At 44.0% G+C, this 10000-nt stretch overlaps 1 protein-coding gene across 3 annotated transcripts in view; it reads right to left on the reverse strand.

Annotated features, from left to right (window-relative positions):
* Positions 1–9265, reverse strand: part of bcl11ba (BCL11 transcription factor B a) — an 82367-nt gene extending 73102 nt beyond the window's left edge. For all 3 annotated transcript variants that reach the window (XM_084045630.1, XM_084045631.1, XM_084045629.1), the window contains exon 1: positions 7813–9265. In XM_084045630.1, the coding sequence (XP_083901756.1) occupies positions 7813–7867 (55 nt within the window). In that variant the 5' untranslated portion in view covers positions 7868–9265. The remainder of the gene's footprint in view (positions 1–7812) is intronic.
* Between the last annotated feature and the right edge of the window lie 735 nt (positions 9266–10000).

Genomic DNA, 10000 nt, shown 5'->3' on the forward strand with positions numbered 1-10000 from the left:
CCAAAACTGTTACTTTTCAGTAAATAGGGGGAAAAAATAACCTTTACAAAGGAACCAATGTAGTTGTCACAAACTCTTGTTAATAGGCTACTTTTCATTGGTTCAATAAGTATAAAACCCAGACACACTTAACCACTTTCAACCTGGTGTTGGGCATGTCACTAAAGGCGAACATTTTCAAAAACTGTAAAACAGCAAAAATGGCAGATCTTTAAGCTCACAACGCACTGCATCGCACCACGTTCTGAGCTTGTAGATCGGCTATTTCCGCTACTTGCGCTGCGACGAAATGTAAAATAGGACGTTCATTTATGAAAAAACATTTTTTTCAAAAAGATGAAAAATGGAGATTCAAGGTTTTGTGTCTGACAGCGACGATATATTATTATGGGCAAGGCTTGGAGTGAGCACAATGCACTCACTGCATAAGCAGCTCCTAGGTTTAGCATCTCAGGTTCTCTCTCTCTCTCTCTCTCTCTCTCTCTCTCTCTCTCTCATTCTCTAACAAAGCCTCAGTCTCAGCAGGGTGCGCGGCTATTTGACAAGCCAAAGGGAAACATGCATCTCAAGTGGGCGACGGCAATTTATACGCACCACTCTCTCTCTTTCTCTCTCTATGCAGAATGTGTGTGTGCGTGTGTGCGTGCATGCGCGTGTGCGTGAGTGCGTGTGTGTGCACGTGTGTGTGTGTGTGTGTGTGTGTGTGTGTGTGTGTGTGTGTGTGTGTGTGTGTGTGTGTGTGTGTGTGTGTGTGTGTGCACGCATTCGCATATTATGTCCAACAACGGGAATTGCTGTCCTGTTTGCATCCCTTTCTACTAAATCATCAGAGAAAAAAAGGCGTCGTTATTTTGCGGTGAATGAAAGCTGGAAACTCATGTCCACACCTTCAGGTGTAAACCGCCTTCGGGTAATCCCCCCCCCCACCCCCTTGCGTGGATCAGTTCACACACTTTGACAACAGGGAACAAAAAAAATGTTCGACACGCCATTCAGCCCGAGTCAGGGAAAGCATTATCTTTCCTATATGTGCGCATGTAAAAAATATATACTACTCAAAATAATTGTATCATTATAAGTGCTCTTTTCTTTTTGTCACGTGAAATAAATTGTGCAACTGATAATAAACTCAGATATACGGACATACAATTCTATACTTGGTGAATGATTGAGCCAGGCTAATGAGAAATGTAATAGTGTGTGCTACTGTGTAACTGTGTGATCACTAACTCTGGCCTGTTGAGGCCTACAGCTAAATTTGAAGTACAGCATTGCAAATCCTCTGTGTTACTTTAACTCTGAGAGTGTGCCATACATTTGGCACACTCTCAGAGTTACAAATGGATAAAATAACACTGAGAATTTTCACTGAGTGCAACACTGCAAACAAAGCTAATTTTCCTCTGTGAGAGTGTAAAAATGGGACCCTTAACGGGTCGATCTTGACACTCGGTTCAATGAGGACTGAGGATTCTTCCTGCATGCTTCAGCGTGGAGGGTTCAAAGCCGTGCGAAAGAGAAGGTATTATTTTTTTGGACAAAGCTGGCTCAAAGGCACAGTGGCCGGTAATGATGATGATCACATCAGCGCACGCACACACGCACGCACACACACATGCACGCATGCACACATGCACACACGCACACACACACACACACACACACACACACACACACACACACGCTCACATATGCACCACGCATGTGCGCACGCACACACACACACACATACGCACACACGCACACGCGCACACGCATACGCAGACGCACACACACACATACACCCACACACAAGCAGACCTAAACACTTATTCCTTCACTAAGATCTCCCCATAAACAAGAAACAATACTACGAGACAATGGTGTTTTTAAATATATATATAAACATTTTAAATATATTATGTACAAGGCCTACTTTCTAACGGACACACAGTGCGTGGCAGAAATTATTTTCGGCAAGTCCAAATAAAACATATACTGTATGAATACAAAGCCCACACGGGAAACCAAACCGGAACACGATCCAACGCGTCCCAGCTGAAATTTGGAGCCAGGTCAAATGGATGTTATTACCTAATAGTGCGTGAAGAATTATGCAAATTGCGGGCGAGGGCCGCATGCATGCGCACGTGCGATAGCAGATCCGCATGTGTGCATTTGCATATATATGCCCCGCGTGTAGCCTTGTGCGTGTGCATAGAAATATACATGCTTGCAACCTTGCTTTGCCTACATGTGCGTGCATGCCCGTGTACTTCTGTGTGTGTGTGTGTGTGTGTGTGTGTGGGGGTGTGTGTGCGATGTACTCACTCTATGTATGTGTGTGTACATGTGTACTCAAGCATAATAAATCCAAGAGCATCCTTTACACATAAATTATGAAATGTACAAGCAGCATACTTGAGCTGGCAGCTGACTGTGGGCTGCTGCGTTGAGCGAGCGAGCAGGCGGGCGGGCGAGCGGGGCGAGCGAGCGAGCGAGCCGAGTGGTCATAATTCAGGAGAGAAGATTGGTTTTCAGACAGACAGGTCAAACCTGCTCTGCACTCTCTTTTTTTTTCTCCTGCGGTTTGAGCAAACCTAGCGTGTCCCACAAACACGCTGCAAAGCGCTGCAGGCCCTCTCTGTGTGTGTGTGTGTGTGTGTGTGTGTGTGTGTGTGTGTGTGTGTGTGTGTGTGTGTGTGTCTCTCTCTTTCTCAAGGTGTTCTTTATTGTTATGTCTCCTGTACAGGTACAAGTGTACAAATTATTTGGTTCTGGTTCCTCGCAACATTGTAGCAGCAATGATAATAATTGATAAGAATCTCTCTCTCTCTCTCTCTCTCTCTCTCTCTCTCTCTCTCTCTCTCTCTCTCTCTCTCTCTCTCTCTCTCTCTCTCTCTCTCTCTCTCTCTCTCTCTCTCTCTCTCTCTCTCTCTCTCTCTCTCTGTCTCTCTCTCTCTCTCTCTCTCACACACACACACACACACACACACACACACTCACCCTCTATTAAACAACAGCTCACAGTCAAATCTAACTCCAGGAGGGTACAAATGGGAACCAAAATGGACCCGTGAGGCTCCAAATGTTGGTTCCATTTGCACACGCTCCGGAGTTACATAATGGATAAATTAAACACTGAGGATTTTTACTGTGTGGAGAGCCGTCGACAGTGCATGCGTGTGTGTGTGTGTGTGTGTGCGCGCGTGTGTGCGTGTGCGTGTGCGTGTGCGTGCGTGTGTGTGAGTGTGAGTGTGTGCGTGCGCGTGCGTGTCTTACAGTAGTGTGTATGCAGCATGCATTTCAATGAATTAACCCTCAACTTGTTTCATCTTGGCACCTTTTATTGTCTGTCTGTCTGTCTGTCTGTCTGTCTCTATCTAACTAGCTCTACTGGAAAAAAATCTGAATATCAATCTGAAACACTTTCAGAGATAATACAAGTTTTATTTTTATTTTTTACAGTGAATATATACAGCTATCAAGTTGCCTTTTTGTCAGGCTGTCTGCTTGTCTGTCTGTCTGTCAGCCTGTATACTTGTGTTTCATTCTGCTATGCGGTTATTTAACTGATGTAGCTACAAAAAGTGTCAATATTGATTTATTTTATATTGAACCATGTACCTTATGGACCTTATGTACATACAGTACAGTGTAGTATCTGTTATTACATCTGCTGCTATTTTACCGGCCTCATCCCACTGCTGTATTTAACCACCTTATGTATACAATATAGCATGCGCCCTATGCATGTACTTCGCACTGCCCTTATTGAAGTCTGATCTATTGCTCTTTTCTTTCTTTCTCAATATCTCTCTCCTTGAAAATGTGACGATGGAGTTTTTTTCTTCTTTTTTTTTTACACCTGTAAACCTATGATGTCTGTCTGTCTGTATTGTCTGTCTGTCTGCATGCTTCTGTCTCTGTCTGACTGAATACACACATGTTTGTCACTTTGTTCCCAGAGGCCTGACGACATCAGGAGTGATATAGGCTATAGCTAAGCTCTCTCTCTCTAACACACACGAGCACACACATACACACACACACACACACACACACACACACATACACGCGCGCGCGCGCGCAGCAGGCACACACGCACCCTGAGGATGATCACATCCAGATATAAACACATAGACACAGAGAGAGGTGAGACAGATTGAGAGAGAGAGAGAGAGAGAGAGAGAGAGAGAGAGAGAGAGAGAGAGAGAGAGAGAGAGAGAGAGAGAGAGAGAGAGAGAGAGAGAGAGAGATCTAGGCCTGATAAATGATCAAGTCTCAGGTCTTGCTTGGCAAAAAAAGAAAAATGATTTAGCATCCGCACTACAGCCACATGCTTAGTGCCTCCATTAGTGTGTGCATGTTTATGCATATGTGCATATGTGTGTGTGCGTGCGTGCGAGTGCGCGTGCGTGCCGTGGATCCAGGACATAGCCAGTGCGACAGCAAACCATATTAATATGGACTAAATTAAACGCATTCTTTCAGCACCACAACGGTGTATACATACGGTAACGTTTTGGCCTCACAGGGCTGAAAACAACATTGTCACTTTGCATATCGTCGTTTCTTGTCCAAAACCTGTTAAAAGTTCAAAAAATAAAAATAAAATATATATATATGTTTTAAAATCTGAACCTGTGTTCCAATGGAAGCATTATTTAGTCGCAAGCTCGCACAAGCTTGGCCGCAACAACAATATGCAGCCTTTATGTATACTGCCATAATTCTGCCTTAATGTGTGTTTGGGTGGAATTGTGTGTGTGTTTTGCGCGGCCGCATGACAAACGGCAGCATAATTTCAAGGCGAGGAGGGCTTCCAAATCCACCGATGTAAAAATTCCATGGTGCACGCTGTATAAGTACTTCTGATTGGCCTTGTTGATTTTGGGGTTTTGCCGCTGATGGTTTTCGGGGGGCTGGGGGTGGGGGGGGGGAATCATCCAAATCAAGTCAAACTAAACCAGTCATTGACTACAGTATGTGGTCAATGTAGAGTCCAAAACACATACATCAAAAACAAACAAACACACACACACACACACACACACACACACACACACACACACACACACACACACACACACACACACACACACACACACACACACACACACACACACACACACACACACACACACACACACACACTGTCACATGGGAATATGGCATGGCACACTCAGTCAGCACACCTTACGAATACATGGATACTGATCTGTGCGTCTGTCTGTCTGTCTGTCTGTCTCTCTCCGTCTGTCTATCTGTCTCTCTCTCTCTCCCTTCCTCTCCTTGATTTCAAACATGCATAATACAGTGCAAAGAAAGAGAGAAAAATAATAATAAACAGATTAGGTCTTGTAAAAAGGAGCGTGCAGGTAGTGCATGGGGAGTGTGCAGGTAGGAGCACACACACACACACACACACACTCACACACACACACACACACACACACACACACACACACACACACACACACACACACACGAAGAAGAAGAAGAAGAAGAAGAAGAAGAAGAAGAAGAAGAAGAAGAAGAAGAAGAAGAAGAAGAAGAAGAAGAAGAAGAAGAAGAAGAAGAAGAAGAGACGAGAAAGCAAGAAAGAAAGAAGAATGCGTATCACTGTTTGTGGAGGAGTGGAGGGAAAATGATGGATGGATTTAATTGCCCTTAAGTTTTGAATTATACCTTTAGAGGGAAAAGTGTCACTCAATGGTTTCATTTGAAATAAACGGTGTAGGGTTACTGTGAAGAAATGGTGGTTTAAAATAGGCTAATTGGGTTCATTTGTTTGCTCTGTTTTTTTTTTTTGTGGGAGGGGGGGGGGGGGTTCAAAGACCTTAACGATGAGTGATAATACATTCAAATGAAAGGGTCATTCCCAAAAAGATATTGTATTTCTAATTAGCCAAAATGTCTGTATTTAGCCTAATTACTTCCTTTAAATAGCCACACTGCTGCAGTGTATTTTGAATTAAGAAAAAAAAAAGACTGCAAGATCAGTTCGAATTATAGGACCAGTTGAGGAATTGAATTAATAACTTAATAACAATATTACAAGCATGAAAGTAGCTGTAATATACAATAAGACAGTTGAGCTTCAGTGCACCCTAAACGGAGCCATTTTAAGTGACCAATTGTCACTTAGGACATAATAAATTGGTTAACTAATTAGATTGAATGGGAGTAGGGGAGTCTGTTTGAGTATATCTCAAATTAATTGAGATGACAAATGGCCAAATTATCTAATAATTCAGCAGCACACACACATAATAATATAAAAATGAAAGAAACAAGCTATATAGTGCTGTGCTTTCTTGGGTTTAATCCTCTTAGCATCCTTTTGTATAGAACTGTACTTTCTGTGCTTTTTTTTGGCAAACTGTTACAATCAATCAAAGCGTGTTCTTAGATTAAAAAAAACGTGCCTTTGTAGAAAACAAAAAACACAGGCACTTGATATCATGAAGACTGTAGACATATTGATATCATTACAGCTTATATACCTAGCTATGACATGATCATATTTGTCATCTATTTAAGCAGGGAAAGATTAAGCATAAACACAATTCACAGAATTAAATTGGCTTATATTTAAAATCATTGCTATGCTTGCGACTAATACAGGAGTCTCAGTGTCTAATTGTTCAAATGTTGTGTAAATGTTGCGTTGGACTTTAGTTAGTTATTGGATCAATATTCAGACAGAAATGAGAAATGAAATTCTAACGCTCGTCTCCCTTTTTGTCGTCTAGAAATTACACATTATTTGCAAGACGCTTTGACGTCTTTGCCCTCAGTGTTGCGTTGTTAAAATCCACTCTGTAGTTTGACGTGAAATGAACAAAGCGCAAACCTTAAATATAGGCTAAAAAGCTTGTAAACAAACAGACTGCGCTACTACAAACTATAGTGTGCTTTAAATGGCTAAAACCACGTTTTAATTCGTAGAATCTTTAATTTAATTTGTCTGCCATGATAAATCAATTCCAGCTGCAAACCCCGTCTACACACATCGTCCTGGGCCATGATGACAATATAGGTCCAATTTATAACAAAAGTGTGTCAATCTAACAACGTTATAGCCTAGGCTACTACCATAAGAGCCTGAGCAAGTTATTAAAAATAATCCACTTTGAAATATTTGACTGTCTCTGCTCTGTAATATGAAGTTCGTTTCAACCAATCAACAAATAATACTAATAATACTACTACTACTCATAATAATAATTATAGCCTTCTTCACACACTCTTGTGTCTCTATTTGATCATATTAGAGGCACTAGATTTGACAACATTTGATAATAATAGCAATAATAATAGCAGACTATATTTATGGTCAATAATTAAGGCAAAACGTTCCATTTGAAGTGAATAGCTTTCACTTGAAAATAATGACGATTTTCAAGCCAAAGTTTCACTTTCATGCGTGCACTGTGTGTAAAATGTCCTTTTGAAAAAAAAACAAAAAAAGCAGGCGCTATTATCGAGAAAAGTAATCTATTAAAAAAAAAGATAAGGAGGAGAAACTATGAAAATAGTAGGCTGCATGAAATACATTAAAATAAAATCACTGATGCAACAAAAAGTAAATACGTAAAATAAAATAAAGTGCCAGTGCAGGTACAGGTACTATGTTTTTGCATTGTATTGTATATTATTGTCTGTCATTAAATGTTTCGATGAATTGAATACACACAGTATCCCAATGGAAACAGGGTTCAGTCCTTTTAGAAGACCTTGTATATGAACTGTAGCTACTTTTCTGTGCTTTTTTTTTTGCAAAACTGTTAATAAAGTATTCAATCAAATCAAATCAATGCAACTTACGTGCTAGTTCCCTCTGGGAGACGTGCTGTGGGTTCCCCTGCTTGCGACGGGACATTGCCCTGGTGGCATCTACACTGGCATGGCCCGGAGAAGAGCGGCACTGGAAGGAGGGCTCGGCGGCTCTCTTGCCTCCTATGATCGCGTCCGCCGCCCGATGCCGACGGAGCCCCCTGACTCCGCGAGGAGGGGACCTCGACCACCCGAAAGCAGCGGCTCGCAGCGCCGCGGACCCCCTGCGCTGTGCGGCTACCAGCCAGCCGTGCTGGACCGTGGTGGTGGTGATGGTGGTGGTTGGTGGTGGTGGAGGCGGTGATCGGAGGCAAAGGCGTCAAGCCTGGCCGGCTATACCGACCGATCGGACCGATCCCCTGTGTGTGTGTGTGTGGATGGATGAATGGATAGATCACGCGGATCGATCGATCGATGCCCCCCGAAAAGTGTCCGTTATTCGTTGCGCGTCGATTCTTCGGGTCCCGAACTGGGGGGGAGAACTTGGGGAAGGGGTCTTAGTAGGCTAGTAGTCCGGGCTGGCCGTTGTTTTTGTGTTGTTGTTTTTTTGCAATCGCTTTCAAGTCAACCCCGCGTCTTTTCCCCGTTTCTCACCATTTGGCAAAGGTGTTTTATTTTGTTGTATTTGTTTTTAAGAAAAAGTAGTAAAAGCAAAAAAAAAAAGGAGCGCAACGACCTGTCCGGAGCGCAGATCGCAACCAAAAGCCGGGTTTAATGTAATGATCCTCGATCGGTGGTCAGTCAGTGTGCGCAAACACACACACACACGCACACAAACAGACACACACGCACGCATGCACACACACACAGACACACGCGCGCACACACACAGGTAAAGGAGATGTGTAAAGTCCCCTCCGCGGGATGAGGCTGCGGACCGGCGGGCGGACGGTCACGCGATCGAAGCTCAGGTGCGACCGGGCGGGTGTGTGTCACACACTGTCCACTGTCCACTGTGACAGCGCACTCTGTCTGGACCACTGCACGCACGGCACGCACGGGGTCCCCTCCGTCTGGGTCTCTCAAGACGGCCGAAAGAAGAAGAAGGGACAGGCTGCAATTGTACAAAACATGAATCCGGGGGCGCGATCGTCCCTTCTCGGCACTTGGGTATATGATCGCCAAGCACTTCTCCTTCTCTCTGGTGGTGGTGGTCGTGGTGGTCGCGATGCCAGCCAGTCAATGCAGGGCAGGCTACTTTTTCCAACTCCTATAGTGCGTGATCAGTGATCGCACTATATCCCCTCAAGCAAGGGGACACACACACACCCTTTCACCAGTGAACCAAAGACCCCTCTGTGTGGCGGGGTTGTTGCTTTTTCTTTCTTTCTCTCCTCTTTTCTCTGTGTCTTGTGCGTGAAGATGATGGCGAGAGTCCTCCTGTCCTGCATCCCCCGAGCTCTCTCGCTCTCTCTCTCTCTCTCTCTCTCTCTCTCTCTCTCTCTCTCTCTCGCTCTCTCTCTCTCTGCTGTGGCGAGGGCTGCTGCCTCCCTTACAATGGGATGAAATTCAAGTTCAAGTGCGGACGTGACGTTAAGTCTACACACACACACACACACACACACACACACACACACACACACACACACACACACACACACACACACACACACACACACACACACACACACACACACACACACACACACACCAACACCACGGTGTGAGAAGAGAAAGGGATTCTTTGGTGGTGGAGACTCTGCAAGAGCACTGGGGGCGACTAGTGGTGGCTTTCACACACTATGACTATAGATCACCACCACCAGCAGCAGCAAAGGCAACGGACAGTGAGCGCACAAGCCGTTATAGGCTGTCTTTTTTTCGCTCTCTCGTGTGGTGTGTGTGTGTGTGTGTGTGTGTGTGTGTGTGTGTGTGTGTGTGTGTGTGTGTGTGTGTGTGTGTGTGTGTGTGTGTGTGTGTGTGTGTGTGTGTGTGTGTGTGTGTGTGTGTGTGTGTGTGCGCGTGTGCGTGTGTGTGTGTGACAAAGTACTGGCATACCTAAAGTGCGAAAAGTAAAAGTGCAAAAATGTTTGAAAATAGCAGATCTACAAGCTCACAACATGCGCTATGCAGTGAGCTTGTAGATCTGCTATTTTCAAATAGCCTATAAAATAGGGCCGAAGTGGTAAATGTATGTTTTATATTATAATAATTCATATCCAGTGACTGAAGTTTTCAA

Source organism: Gymnoscopelus microlampas (assembly GCF_963454915.1).
Source record: "Gymnoscopelus microlampas genome assembly, chromosome: 20".
In the NCBI taxonomy this organism is placed as follows: domain Eukaryota; kingdom Metazoa; phylum Chordata; class Actinopteri; order Myctophiformes; family Myctophidae; genus Gymnoscopelus; species Gymnoscopelus microlampas.